Source organism: Haplochromis burtoni, unplaced genomic scaffold (assembly GCF_018398535.1).
Source record: "Haplochromis burtoni strain Fernald_Lab_line unplaced genomic scaffold, NCSU_Asbu1 Contig_466, whole genome shotgun sequence".
In the NCBI taxonomy this organism is placed as follows: Eukaryota; Metazoa; Chordata; class Actinopteri; order Cichliformes; family Cichlidae; genus Haplochromis; species Haplochromis burtoni.
This window is the reverse complement of record NW_024582827.1, coordinates 199,704-215,104: the sequence shown is the minus strand read 5'-3', so window position 1 is coordinate 215,104 and position 15,401 is coordinate 199,704. Positions and strand designations below refer to the sequence as shown.

Sequence of the window (15,401 nt, the reverse complement as noted above, 5' to 3'; positions counted from 1 at the left end):
CAGATGAGAGGTGCAGAGACAGAGGCACTATTTATGGGTCTGTAGGAATCTTCCATCAACCTGCAGATCTACAGAGTGCAGGGTTCACACCCATCAGAGAGGAGGTTGATGCGCAGTGAACAGGCTGGAAAACAATCCACTTCTCCTCATAATAAAGATCACTTTATATTTACATGTGCCGCTTTTGCGTTTCCAGTATTACTCTGCCCCGCCGGCGTACGAGGCTGTGCTGAAGCACCTGAACACGGCTTTCACTGTTCTCTTCTCTGTCGAGTGCATCCTTAAGATCTTGGCCTTTGGCTTTCTGGTGAGAGGAGACAAAAACACGCAAAGCCTTAGAGTGAATTCAACAAGTGTTTGGAAATGACTCAGAACAGCTTTCCTGTTTCAACAGAACTACTTTAGAGACACGTGGAACATTTTTGACTTCATCACTGTTCTGGGCAGCATCACTGAGATCGTGGTAGACCTGCAGGTAAAAAAAAAGCACTATTAAACGTTCCTCTGTTTCAATATGCTGTCACAGTGTTCAACTTCTCCCATCTTGTGTCTCTCTGCCAGTTTGTTGATACGATCAACATGAGTTTCTTGAAGCTGTTCCGAGCAGCCCGTCTGATTAAACTGCTGAGACAAGGCTACACCATCCGTATTCTGTTGTGGACCTTTGTTCAATCCTTTAAGGCTTTGCCCTACGTCTGCCTGCTCATTGCCATGCTCTTCTTCATCTATGCCATCATTGGCATGCAGGTGAGAAGTTCCCCTGCATCCTAGGTGTATTTTTATGGTGAAATAAATCCTTCAGAGCAACAGTAAGTTTCTCCTCGTTTGCCTGTTTGTGTGTCAATCAGGTGTTTGGGAACATTAAGTTGAACGAGGAGACGCACATTAACCAGCACAACAACTTTAAATCCTTCTCTGGTGCTCTGATGCTGCTATTCAGGTAGGACACTTCAGTACCTGCAACCTGATTAAAATAGATGCACTATTGGAAGCTATGTAATCTAAAAATGTGGGTTCAGTTAACAGCGCTCCAGTTCCAGTAAATAAGTTTCTCTATTGTAGTCTGAATTATGTCGCGAGATTACAGTAGCGAAGAGCTTTACTGTCCCAGTGTCCCCGGGGCTACCCTGAGTCAAGTGCACTGAACTTCTTACCTCGTTATCAAATTGCTTGGCAGACACTTTGAGAGTTTTGACAGATTAGTGTAAACAGATGTCTGGAAGAAAGCGTTGAGTGATTGAGTTGTGTTGTTGTCTCATGGTGGAGTTCAACATTGTTCTCATGTGTCATAAATTTCAAGGATGACTGTGTGGCAGGTAAGGTAGGACCCAAGTGCAGGAGAAACTCAGAAAGAAACTCCGAGGCAGCAGAACTACCGAAGTAGACAAAATAATTCTGGATAAGCAGAAACTAAGAACCACGGACCACACGGCGCATACAGGAAACTGAGACAATAGACACACAGGCAACAGGTGGGAACACAGCTGATACTAATAAGAGACTAAAGGGAAAGCAAAACATAACACACAGGACATTGGACTGTCAAAATAAAACAGGAAGTAAAAAACACCAGGAGTCCAGGACTGAGACATGCCAGCTTCACAGAGCTAACACAGCAGGGGAGACAGAGGTAAAAAACTGTAATCCTGTGTAAAAAGTAAATAAGAACAAATGAAAATCTCATCTATATGATATTTACAGTAGAACACAAAAATGTCTCAGGAGAGCTGGGACAGGAAACTAGGACACCAAAGGAAACATGAGCAAACAAAAGAAACATCAATGAAAAATGGGCAAACTGGGTCGTTGACTCATGCATTCAGGACATGTCAAGGTTTTGGTCTCTTAAGTATTTAGTGCAACGTTTAGAAACATTACACAGTGCAAAAGAAACAACTGCATAAATTAGCATTATTTCCGTCACATTACAGAACAAATAGGACGGCATCCTCTTTACAGTAAGGACAAATCTGTGCTTGCCCACTAACTGCACTCAGCTTTTATCCGCAGATAGTTTTGGTGATCAGCTGGTTATCCAGAAGTTTACCGTGCACGTTCATTGCACAGGGTCGCAGTTTTCTCTAACCAGTGTTTTCCTTCGTGTGGCTGCAGTATTCAGTTTTATCCACTAAACAACTAAATCTCGCATCTAAAAGCTGTTTCTGAAATGGAGCTGCAAGTCTTACTCTGGTTGCACCCTCCAGATGGCAGGCATGACTGTGTCCTGACAACTACTTCCCCCTGGTGTCGTTTAATGTTTGTATCCAGGAGTGCTACTGGGGAGTCGTGGCAGGAGATCATGTTGTCTTGTCTGGGAGGACAGAAGTGTGAAACGGACCCGTTGCTCCAATCAGAGTCGACAGACCCGGAAGGGGGCTGTGGTTCCGACTTTGCCTATTTCTACTTTGTTTCATTCATCTTTTTTAGCTCCTTCCTGGTAAGAGAAAAAAATCTTGGCCATTGCTCATCCCTTTATTTATTTGCAACAAGAATAATCATAGTTTTTCCCACAGCACGTTTGGCACATTTATATGCAGCGTGTGCTTTCTCCATTCAGATGCTGAATCTGTTTGTGGCTGTAATCATGGATAATTTTGAATATCTCACGCGAGACTCGTCCATCCTGGGTCCCCACCACCTAGATGAGTTTGTTCGAATCTGGGGGGAGTACGATCGAGCTGCCTGGTCAGTATCCTTGAGTCTTTACTCCAGTTTACACACAAAGTTGATCTACTGGTGGTATTATGATTATGATATGATGTGGAAACCTGTGATATAATACATGAACTGGTCTCTGACACTTTTAAAAGAGCACGTTCACATATTTTTACTTTAAGGGAATAATGAGATTTCATTTCAAGTACTCTCTGGTAGCGCTCATGAATATTTCCTGTGAAGAGTAATGCCCAGCTTTGGGCAAGTTACTTTGAAAAAGTAATTAATTATACTTACTAGTTACTTCTTCAAAAAAGTAACTGAGTTACAAGATTCTAAAAGTAATTAATTACTTGAAAAGTAACTATTGCGTTACTCTGGGGTTCAGGGTATAATTGGCCATTTTTAACTACTTTTGATTTTCCCTCCACATTCCACCTTTAAAAACGGCCTTACTCAGTAGTGCTTACTTACTTTGCCTTGTTTGGTATCATCCTTTTCAGCACAGCCTCACGTGGCTGAAGTTACAGTCATGTTCTCATTTTGACAAACTGTATTAACACAATTGATCTAAAATCAGACAAAAAACATAAAATCAGAGTAGAAAGTTATATTTTTACTGTAACAACCACAAACATGTTTAATGAATCATATTTCATAACTTTAAATGCAAATAGAAATTATTAATTTTAAAATCCTGTGTACAAGTTTTGCAAACAACAGAACAATCAGCTGTTCTTCAGTAAGATGCCACAAATTATTTGTGCCACTGCAGATATTTCTGTCCACTGTAAAGGAAACATCACAGCCTGATACCTGCAGGTGTGACAGCAGCAGGTGTGTCACTGCTGTTTCTACCTGGAGACAGCAGCCGCCTTGTTGTTCTGACACACAACACCAAACTATCCACAACACCACACACTAACTACACAGGACAACACATTAACTACACAGGACAACACATTAACTACACAGGACAACACATTAACTACACAGGACAACACATTAACTACACACTGCAAACAGGCTAAACGTCACAAATCTCTCACGACTCAAAACTCGCTCTGTCTCTTTTTCTCTGTCTCTCTCTCTCCTCTCCCTCTCTCTCTCTCTCTCTCTCTCTCTCTCTCTCTCTCTCTCTCTCTCCTCTCTCCTCTCTCTCCTCTCTCTCTCTCCTCCTCTCTCTCTCTCTCTCTCTCTCTCTCTCTCCTCTCTCTCCTCTCTCTCCCTCTCTCTCTCTCTCTCTCTCTCTCTCTCTCCCTCTCTCTTCTCTCTCCCTCTCTCTCTCTCTCTCTCTCTTCTATCTCTCTCTCTTTCTCTCTCTCTCTCTCTCGCTCTCTCTCTCTCTCCCTCTCTCTCTCTCTCTCTCTCTCTCTCTCTCTCTCGCTGTCACTCCTAAAACTTCCCCCTCTTCCTAAACAACCAAATGTCATGTTGCCATAACATTTTTTGATTGGTCGACATGGTGCATTTTTCCACCAACATGAACGGGCTGTTTTTGTTTTGTTTTATTATGTTTTGCTCATAAGCAGAGAGCGCTCGCCGCGCTGTGCTTAGACAGTAAACATGAAACTATTGAGGAAAAACCCGCATATATATTTTTTATCATGACTCTGGTTTTACGTGGCCTATCAACACAATTTATAAACTGGTACATGTCACCTTGTTGCTTTGTCTTTAAGTGGTCATGTGATTGGCTTACCAGGACTACTTTACTCTTCCTCAGTCGAACAGCAGCGCTGATGTGGTTGTTTTGCCCCCTGAGCTCCAGGTGTTTTGCCAAAAAGCTGTAGCGCCCAGATTACTTACATGCGGTAAACTGAACACAGCTTCAACCGTCTGTTTGTTGAAAAATAGTAACGCGACCGCATTTTCTTGTTGGTAACGGTAACGGCGTTGTAACGATAGAAATAGTAATTAGTTAGATTACTAGTTACTGAAAAAAGTAGCGCCGTTAGTAACGCCGTTATCACTGGTAATGCTTGTTAATTAGACAAGAGGAGAAGAAAGTTTCTCTGCAGTCGTGAAAAACGGTGAAAAATTCTCCACCAAATTAGCAGCAACTTGCAACCTTCACAAGTATGATGCAGAAATGTGAAGCATGAATCGCACTGACTTAGAGAATGGCCGTATACATTTATTGTTTGCACCTTAAACGTGCGAACAATAAACATATTTGGATATTAATGGTTGAATATCTTTTGTCTGATACGTCTCATGGATAGCATCCACGTTATGATTACACAACCCAATTCCAAAACCTGAAATGCTGCGTGAAACGTAAATAATAACAAAATCCAATGGTTTGTCAGTCTCATATACCCATATTTTATTTACAATAAAACACATAAAATGTGATTATTTAATGAAAATGATGAGCTCATTTTGGATTTTATGACAGCAGCACGTTGAGCAAAAACAGCTGTTACTAAAAAGAAACAGCTGAGGGAATGTTTAGCAACTAATTGCTGGGTTAGTTAGTAACAGGTCAAATACATTATTGGGTCTAAAGAGGGATCTCAGAGAGTCTGCGGAGCTTGGAAGGAAAGTGTCTGGACTTCTTTACTTCTTCTTTATCACACGAGCAGAAACTTCGGCTGATTGTGACCTACACCCGTCTCCACACCTCGGCTCGTGTGATTAGGTAGAGGATCATTTAGGGGGTCCATTGTCCACTATTTGACCCTAGAGCTGAAGAAGCTTCTCAGATGAGAGGTGAAACATCTTCAAGCAACCTAAAGAAGTCCAGACGCTTTTCTTTCCAAGCTCCTTAGACTACGAGGACTTCACAGGCATCTCAGAGAGGCAGAATTCTACAGAGGTTCAACCATCTCCAAACAACTGCATCTACAAATGTGGAAAATGTTCAAAATATCCATCCACCTATCGATCCTGGTATATCTGTTATAATCATCCTGTGATATCTGTTACATCGGGGGTGCCCAATCCCGGTCCTCGAGAGCTACCGTCCTGCAGTTTTTAGATGCATCCTTGTTCCCACACACCCGAATCAAATGAATGGCTTGTTATCAGGCCTTTGCCAAACATGATGGCATGCTGAAGAGGTAATCACACCATTTGATTCAGCTGTGTTGGAGTAGGGATGCATCTAAAAGCTGCAGGATAGTAGCTCTCGAGGACTGGGATTGGGCAGCCCTGTGTTACATGTTCGATCTGCAGACCACAGTGGGTTTAGCAAAGCAAACAATAACTAACTCTCTTTCTTCAGGACTTGGGAAATGTGCGAGTGACCTGTGTCTGCTGGAAGTATTACTGCTTTGTTTAAAAATCAGACGATTAAGAATCGATTAATGTGATTTATTCACCACCAATTTATTGTTGCGATTTCTAAAACTGCTGAGTTAGAGGACAGCGCCTCATTGGCCCTTATTGTGCACTATAGTATGAGTCTGTAATTACACCGTGACTAAAGACTTGTATGTTTTTCCCAGTGGTAGGATCCACTATAAGGAGATGTACAAAGTTGTACGCACTATCTCACCTCCCCTGGGCTTTGGAAAGAACTGCCCCCACAGGGTGGCTTGCAAGGTTTGGTTCCCCCATATCAACAAACCTCCCCTCTGCCTCTTTGATGTTGGATCCTTCCTGACTTCCTCTTTTCCTGCCTTTCCTTCCCTTCACCAACTGTGACCCCCCCTCCCCGCCGCTTGATCGTTAGGGGCGTGTTAATCGGGTCAAAGAATGGCAATAATTCAGTCTTAGGGTACTAAGGCACATGACGTTCCTCAATTTCCACACAGCTGTAAATCAGTAGATACACTTTAATTACACTAAAACCCCTCTGTGAGGCTTCGAGTCTCATTTTGATACAATAATTGACCAGTTTGAGGGAGTCCAGTGTCTTTCTACCTTTTGGATCTGGTTTAAAGATGTTTGTCATTCTTCCCACTCCCACACAGCACAGCCCAATGTAAGTATTTAGTATTTACACCAGAGGCTGTCATTCCTTTTCTCATCCTGTCCAAGGTTTTCTCCTTTCCCAGATTTCTATGCCCCGTTGGCAGCATAGAAAGAAAACAACCTGCTTTAGTCTCCTCGTGTGTGATTGCCTTGGAATAATCCTTTCTCTTGTATCTCCTCTATTCTTGTTCCTCTTTTTTTACCCCTCTTTTTCCTCCACCATCCCTTGGGACTGCACTTCCCCTACACCTCCATCGTCTTTCAATTTCTCCTCCACCTCCAACATCGTCCACTTCATTTCCCTTCCCTTTCCTCTCTTTTTTGTCATTCCCTCATTCTTCATGGCTACCTGGCGCCCCCAGTGGTCGTATCCATTACACTGACATGTATGAGATGTTGACCAACATGTCACCACCTCTAGGCCTGGGCAAGAAATGCCCCTCCAAGGTGGCATATAAGGTAGACTGAACACCAAGACTAACAGGCACCACCTTCATATTTCAATCAGCAGAGATGAGCTCTGTAAAACATCATTTTGTGTGTCCCACACTGAAAAAGGCAAAGCATTTTTGTGTGTGTCGATCATATGATGCAGTATTGCTTGTTAAAGCAGTTTTAAGTTTGTGTTTGTGTCCACTGGGGCATGGTTGGCGCTACAGTAATGATTTGCCTGTTTGCTTTGCATCCTGGTGGATGAAAGACAGATTGTTACTGCTGTTGATTATTTAGCCAGAGAGGGGACGTAAATGAGAAAGTTGTTAAACATCGACATGCTGGATCTGCCGGCGTCTGTTGTCAGATGATCTCACGGCGTTCATACTTTAGTTTCTTCCATCTACCTGTCTGCATGTGCCTCCTGCCACAGCCTCTTGTTGCCTCGTTGTTTTGTGCGCTTTATGCATGCTGTTTGAGTGAAGCTGCAAGCATGCTCCATCGCATGTGTATGTTTTTTAACCTTCAAGTATAGAAGGACAAGAGAGGGCAAGTAAAATAATATTTTTTTGGGCTATCTGTCTTATTTCTGTCTTATTTTGGCATTAAATGCAAATGTTGTCTTCATTTAAAGAAATAATGATCCGCTTGCCTTTTCTCTCCTCCTGTATTGATCACAGTAATCTTATTCAAACTGGATTTAACTAAAACAAATTTAAAGCTAAGCTACAGGGAAACTGTTTCCCGTTAATTATCCCCATGTTAGATATGTAAATATATCTAAATGAGGAACACTGATATCAAGTTGTTTTTTATAATGAATGTTTTGGCTTTCGTAACTGTTCATCTCTGCAATGTTTTGATTTTAACATTTGCTAAATTAGTATTTGGAAAATTAGCTTGAGTACACGTACCTCTGCATCAGAATTCGTGTAGCGGTAAGCAGTCACAGCCGCTGGTCGTTACTCAGGTTGCACTGTGCCATGTTGTGCCGTTGCCGGCTGGTATTGTGAATTATGACTGACTATGAAACCTTTGCTGATGTCAACAGAGACTCGTTCTGATGAACATGCCTGTGGACGATGACATGACGGTCCACTTCACCTCCACCCTGATGGCCCTCATCCGCACTGCCCTTGAAGTCAAGATAGCCAGAGGTTAGACAGAAACAGACACACCGTGCATTTATTTAAATGTGGGTCCGTTTCTATGTCTAATTTTGTGTTTTGGGCATTTTTTTATCGGAAGGAGGGGAAGATAGGAATCAGATGGATTTGGATCTGCAGAAGGAGATTAGTGTGATCTGGCCTCATCTCTCTCAGAAGACGCTGGACCTACTGGTTCCAATTCACAAAGGTAAAATCAACATCATGACTTACCAGTAAAAAAATATATTGCATTACACTACGAGCCATCACCGGCGTTATTTCAGGAAAATAGTTTCCGTTTGATAGAGGTGGATAATATCTCACTGCTTTCTGCCTTCTCCTTTACAGCCAGTGACATGACCATAGGTAAGATCTATGCTGCCATGATGATCATGGACTATTACAAGCAGAGCAAAGCCAAGAAGCTTCGACAGCAGCTGGAGGAACAGGTGCTTTTTTTTAAATTGCTCATCTTGCTGAACCGCCACTGATGTTAATGTGCCATAGTTACATATTCAATTAGGCTCTTAGGGTTATTATTTTTAAATGTGCGTCATCTCCAAGCCCAGTATTAAAGTAAAACTTAACTTAATCAGACGAAATATAATTGCATGTGCTGTGGTTTGCAGAGTAAAAGGCCCAAATGCAGGAGGTGAGGCAGGCAGAATAAAAGTCCACATTCAGCACAAAGCAGACATCCACACGCTCGCAGGAAACCAGAGGAAGAGAGCAAACACATGTTACAACAAAGACATTACACACTCACTGGTCACTTTATTATTAGGTGCATCTTTCCAGCAGTGAGTTGCACTTCAGCTCCAGATGCTGCAAACATTCCTCAGAGATTCTGGTCCATGTTGACATGATGGACTTGCACAGTTGGTGTGAATCTCTTGTTCCACAGCACAGTGAAGGTGCTCTACTGGATTGAAATCTAGTGATTGTGGAGACCGTTTGAGTACAAGGAATTTATCCTGTTTGAGAAACTAGTTTGAGATTATTTGATCTTTTAAACACAGAAACCAAAACCCAGTAACATCCCAAAACTGAAATGCTTCACAGCAAAGGGCCTAAAATCAGAAATCAGAAATCAGAAATCAGAAAGGGTTTATTGCCAGATGTTGAGCAGGTTTACAACATTAGGAAATTGCTGCGGTGCTTCAGTGCAACATACTGTCATAAAAATATAAAAATAAGAATAAGAATAAGAATTAAAGTGCTAAGTGGATAGATATATACATGAAACATATGATTTATGAAACATAAAGGTCAAGACTCCAGTGCTATCACAGCACTCTGCATACAGCTTCACAAAAATCTGAACCGTAAAACATAACCACTCGCAGGGACCGTGCCAACATGGCCACAAGATCAGTCCTTCCAACAGTAACCAGGACGAACCACACTTATACCTTTTGCAACTTTCACCTTCTCACGGTAAATGAGGACGACCCTACAGAAGTTAAATGCCTGGGCCTCTTCATCAGTTTTTATAAGTGAAGAAGCCTCTTGGATCAGAGGTGAAATGTCTTGAAGAAGCTAAAGAGAAGTTCAGTTGGAACTCAACTCAGGCTCTTAAGACTATCACGACCCATCATGACCCAAATGACCGAGAACCTACAGACATTCAAAAAATGCTTTAAAAGCAGCACTGAGCCGCATAAAAACACATAAAACAGCTGTTTAAATAGTTGACATATGTGTCATAAGCAGTGTTGTTAGGAGGCCCTTTGATTTTCATGTTTCTTAGCCTAGTATGTTTATCCCAGTGACCTGTTCCTGTTTCCATATGTTTCTTTGTCTCCTCGTAGAAACACGCTCCAATGTTCCAGCGTATGGATGCTTCCTCTCTTCCACAAGAAATCCTATGCAACGCCAAATCCCTGTCATTCCTAAGGCATAGTGCTGGATCTGCTCTGTAAATATTAAACTTTTAATCTCCTCCAAAAGTTACTAGCTTTCAGTTATTTATGATGGCAGAGAATACAAATTCTGGTTGTTGAAGCAAACCCATGATATTTTTCTGCATCCACTTAGTACCAGAGGAGGTTTTGTGGCACTCAGCCCGATCTCTCCCCAAGAGATGTTCCTGCAACCGCTGTCCCGCCCCAGAGAGGAGAAAGAGGAAGACGATGAAGATGATTACCATTCGCCCTACCACCCCTACCGCATTCACCACCATCATCATTTACACACACTGGTAACAACTATGAAATCGAAATCATCTGTTCCAATGAAGGTTGAGAAAATGTTGATTTTCAGCTTTCGGCGCGGTCTCGTAGCAGAATGACAGTGCGGTTGATTCGATGTTTGAATGTCGAGTCTGAGCAAAAGCAGTGTATAAGGTTTGCTCAGCCTGCTCCTCTGTGGTCTTTGTGCAGGTCCCAGAGGTGGTAGAGTATAACCAAGTGCTGCAGCAGGCCCGGCAGGACCCAACGCTAATGAAATCACCTCAGCGTACAGCATCTATCAGAGCGTCGTCCATGCCCAGGCTGGCTGCTGATCCTCAGGTAATAAACAGCAATAACCTTTATTCAAACCTATATTCAGTAACAAATCTTATATTAGTAGGTGCTTTAAAAATCAATAAACTATTAAAATCCACACAGGGCGCATTTATTATGATCGTATTTGCTCCTTGACAGCAGTGAATAGAAACAATTTGCCCGCACATTTTAAATGACTATTACAGACACCAGAGTGAGTTTGTGTGCTCGTTGGTGTCATTCCTGGTTACTTAAATAATGCGTCTTCTGGTTGTTTTGCATGTATATAGCCTGGGATGTCTGCAGACAGTAGGCTGATGAAGCGCTCCTTCTCTACCATCGGAGACCAGTGTGTGAACGGTCTCTGGCAGGAACAGCACTCTCTGGAGAGGATCAGCCCTGATGCCACATACAGGCCCCGACAGAGGAGCTACAGAGGTCATAATTACAACCGTGAAGCAGCTGCTGTGGTTTGATTCTGACTCAGAGTAAAGTTTTGGGGGGAAACTGGTCAAAAGAAGACTATTGTGCAAAAGTCTTGAGCCACCTCTCATTCTTTATATTTCGCTGAGTGATTTTGAGCAAATATTTGTACTGCAATACAACACAAAAGCAATAAAATGTATATGTAAATAATTCTTCTTAAACGACAGCCACATCTCGTTAGAGGCTGAAAGAATTTCTGACATTTCTTCTTCTGTTTACATCTTTGTTTCAATAAGTTACTCAGTGAAAAAAATCCTGATTCCATGCCTGATTTATATAATCTCTATATTTGCCATATTCACTGCCAACACCCAGGCAGTCGGAGAGCTTGCTCTCCACTGAGGAGTAGTAGAAGGGAAGCAGCAGCTCCCGGTCTGGGTGAAGGAAGTGCAGTCGCTGCTGGGCCTTCTTTACCAGGGCGTGGGTGCCCAGATACCTGAAGGTGGAGACAGATTCCACCCATTCTCCATTTATGGCAATCAGAGGACCTGTCTGTGCCTCCTGAAGTCCATTATGAGTTCTTTTGTTTTAAGGATGTTAAGCTTCAGGTTTTCTCTGAGCACCACCTCGGCCCTGTACCCTGTCTCATCATCTCCATCAGAGATGAGACGTTGGTGGGGTGTGTTGGTGTACAGTCTTGTGTGTACAGGGTCTACAGCTGAGAACACAGCCCTGCAGTGACAGTGGGGGGGAGGGGGCATGCATGATAGATGTACGTAGGCTGAATGCAGGTGGAGACTGTTGCAAAGTCTTGGTGCCACAGACTCAAAGGCACTTTAATCTGGTTCTCTCAGGTCCTAGAATCAACCACAAAGAAACAATCAGTCACGAGAGAGGGCGATCCAAGGAGCGCCGCCACCTGCTGTCCCCTGATGTGTCGCGCTGCAACTCCGAGGAGCGGAGTCGAGACCCTTCGTGCGAAAGGAGAAGGTCCCGCTCACCTAGCGAAGGACGCACACAGACCTTACAGAAACAGGTGCTTCAGTCTTTCCTGACCCGGCCACTGTGCAGATCTGTCATATAATAGGATCAGGATCTGTTTTCTACTGCTGGATGAGAACCAACAGTCCTTCTCTGGCAAAGTCTTTTACTCAATATTGTGCTTGATTTATTTGCAGGTGAACACATCAGACAGCCCTGCCCACTCAGCCTCAGAGTCTGGTACTCCTCGTAATCGCCGCCAGTTGCCCCAGACTCCCTCTCGCCCACGGCCTTACATCTCCTACTCTCCTCTCGTCTGCCGAACCCAAACCTCTTCCACAACAGCAGCAGCCGCAGCCTCAAATGAGGGACAGAGCCAGCCTCTGGACACTCCTGCTGGCCCCACAGAGGCCTCACTGAGGGTTGACAAGGAGAGCAGGCCTTTATCTGCAGTCCAGGGGTCATCCGGAGTTCACGTTTCAGGACCGAGCCACCCCTCTCCTCATCGTTACATATCGGAGCCCTACCTCCCGTTCCACGAGGACCTAAGCAGTGGCGAAGCAAGTGAGAAGCAGGAGACGCTTACCTTTGAGACTGCCGTGGCCACCAGCCTGGGTCGGGCCAATGCCATAAGCTCGGCTCCTCAGCTCAGACACTCCTGGCAGGTCCCTAATGGGCATTTCCGAAAGCACTTGGGCCAGACAAGTCCAGCTGGCGCCAGCGAGCTCTTAAGCGACACAGACGAGGATGATCGCTGCTAAAAACAACAAAAATCAGAGAGAACGATGAAGAGGATGCACAGGGCACCTCAGAACAGCCCACGCGGCACCACAACGCTTTAGCTCCACAGCGGCCCCGAGAACCCGATGTTCTCAGCGCCAGTAGCATTACGAGCAGGACTCAGTCCCACTGCTGTTTATCTGGATGCTGGTGTCTGTCTGCATGTGTCCTCGTGTCCGTTTGTTGTAGCTGGAGGAGACTACATGTGTGCACACGGATGTGAATTTCTGTGTGTGCGCTCTTAAAAGAGATTTTTTTTGCCAAATCACGAAAACAGCAGAGACTGAAAATACCATTAGTAGCTCACTGCGGGCAAACCCACATGTTGCCAAGCCTTCCCACGCAACTTTGTGTTTGAGTGTTATTTGAACAAAATATGGTGAGATGTGGAAATCTTCTAGCTGAATCCAAGACACTGATTTAAGTGCATTTTCTGTAAGTGAAGCTTGAGGTAGCATGTAAACATGTAATAAGATGAATGTATTTTAGTTTCATGTTCAGGTCATTTGGGGAGGTCGCTGTTAGTCTGTGCATTGTTGTGCATTGAAACAAAAAGATGTTTTTAGCAAGTTTATAACGGGCAGCCAGCCATTCCCAACAGTTCCTGTTTACAGCAGATTATCCACAAGATTCATGGGCATTAATCAATCAATACAGAAAATCAAGTACCAGATGTTTAGTGAACTGAACAGCTGTAACAGAGTTATTTTTTTTGCCACAATGTCAAAGCAACAGTATATCAAGGTGGAGTATAGTCCAGGGCTGTGTGTGTGCAAATGATGAGCAGATCACACAGTAAGAGAGGTTTTGTCTCAGGATACCAGACCATTGAATTCTGAAATCCTCTGCAGAAAAACACTCACTCGGGATCTCCGATGAAATCTGAAGGACTTTAAGTGACTCTTTACCCTACGGGTCAGTCAACATAGTAAGATCATGACTAACGTAAGAACTGAACAGATCCTATCGTGTCCATCTGCTCCGTTTGTGGACCACAAAATCCTTGGCACGAGGACAGCCATCCGTAGGACAGATAGCCTGGGTGTTGTTACTACATGAAGCCAAATGGATGTTCAGTTTCCACATGTCTGTGCTGAATAACGACTGCTGATGCGTTAGAGATGTGACAAAAGCCATGTTCCTCCTGTACATAGAGCCGGGGATGCGTCCTCTTCAGGGCGTGTTGCCTTCTTTCGTGTAATGACAGAAGTGATGGGAATTTGATGTCTTTCATACATGTGATGCAACATGGATGCTTCAACAAAAGAGCAATCAAAGCTACTGTTTGGTTAGTCTCTGTGCTCCCACCGCATCACTTTCTGTCAGTAAAAAACAAACAAAAAGCAGGCTTTTCAGTATTTTCCGAGCTTCAGAGTTCTAGTAATTTCCACATGCATGATCACGGTGACAGCGATAACGAGAGATGGGTGAGAGAGCCGTGTCTTAAAGACACCTGATTACTTTTTGTTTTAGTGTGCCCATGATGTTAACTGAGATTCATTTTGCCAACAATGTGATTATGAAACAGAGCAAAGCAGAGAAATGTTTATTCCCGGCATTCCCTCTGCAACATTTCAAAATTATAGATGATTTGTCGTTCCCTCTAAATGAGATGTATATTTATATCACGTGTTGTTGTGTTGTTATAATATGTTGAGTTTGAAATGTGAAAACGGGATATATCTGAGGGGTCAAAGTCACCCGCTGACGACCTGAACGTAAAGTCGCGATGAAGAGACGGTGTCATTTAGCAACAACACCACCTTTGAAGTGTGCTGACTGCAAGACTTGAGTTATACAGTGTACCAGTTAGATTACCTGTAGTATATGAGGCCATGCTTAGCATGTACAGTGCAGCCTAGGACTTCACCTTACTGTCTGTACAGAAGAGCCTAATCTGTGCCTGGGGAAAACTCACCCAAAGAGTTCCCTGTCAAGCCTGGATTTCTTAGATAGAGAAGCTTTCTGGTAAATATGTAGTATAAACTGTACAAAATAAATCCATGTTTAATTTATTGCAATCTTTACATTTTTATTTTATTCATGATGCCTGTCTACGAGCTTCACAAAGGACAATTAAAAAGAGGTCACCTGACTTTTCTTCACTGAGTGATGTCACTGCCAAGAATTTGGCTGCGTGCAACCAAATCGAGCACCAGTGTTGGTCAAGTTACTTGAAAAAAGTAATCAGTAACTAATTACCGATTACTTCCCCCAAAAAGTAATCCCGTTACTTTACTGATTACTTATTTTCAAAAGTAATTAATTACTTAGTTACTTTTTAAAAACACGATTTACAACCTGAAGAGGTGATAAAGCGATAGATCTTTCAGCCCAATTCTACTTTTTCTGCATAATCCATCATACAAAATGTAATCAAATGGAAAAGTCTCTTTTTAAAACTTGTTTTATTAGTTTTAATCTTTTAACTTTATGCATCAAGCAAACATTTAATTATCTGCAACATTCTCTGACTGGAAGAAATTAGTTTAACATTTAAACCTATTTTCTGCACATTCCAGCACATAAAATAAAATATTTTTTGTGTTTACACTCAGTCTTTCAAATAGAT

The 15,401-nt window shown here is 42.9% G+C and overlaps 1 protein-coding gene across 1 annotated transcript in view; it reads left to right on the top strand.

Moving 5' to 3' along the window:
* The window catches only part of LOC102302220 (voltage-dependent R-type calcium channel subunit alpha-1E), a 113,925-nt gene extending 98,876 nt beyond the window's left edge, over positions 1-15,049 (top strand). The window contains exons 35-50 of the mRNA XM_014341229.2: positions 197-307; positions 395-475; positions 562-747; positions 849-940; positions 2,269-2,437; positions 2,558-2,685; positions 6,939-7,035; positions 8,060-8,165; positions 8,257-8,364; positions 8,505-8,605; positions 9,968-10,074; positions 10,194-10,356; positions 10,538-10,666; positions 10,933-11,080; positions 11,923-12,104; positions 12,247-15,049. Of these exons, the coding sequence (XP_014196715.1) occupies positions 197-307; positions 395-475; positions 562-747; positions 849-940; positions 2,269-2,437; positions 2,558-2,685; positions 6,939-7,035; positions 8,060-8,165; positions 8,257-8,364; positions 8,505-8,605; positions 9,968-10,074; positions 10,194-10,356; positions 10,538-10,666; positions 10,933-11,080; positions 11,923-12,104; positions 12,247-12,810 (2,472 nt within the window). The 3' untranslated portion in view covers positions 12,811-15,049. The remainder of the gene's footprint in view (positions 1-196; positions 308-394; positions 476-561; positions 748-848; positions 941-2,268; positions 2,438-2,557; positions 2,686-6,938; positions 7,036-8,059; positions 8,166-8,256; positions 8,365-8,504; positions 8,606-9,967; positions 10,075-10,193; positions 10,357-10,537; positions 10,667-10,932; positions 11,081-11,922; positions 12,105-12,246) is intronic.
* The last annotated feature ends 352 nt before the right edge of the window (positions 15,050-15,401 follow it).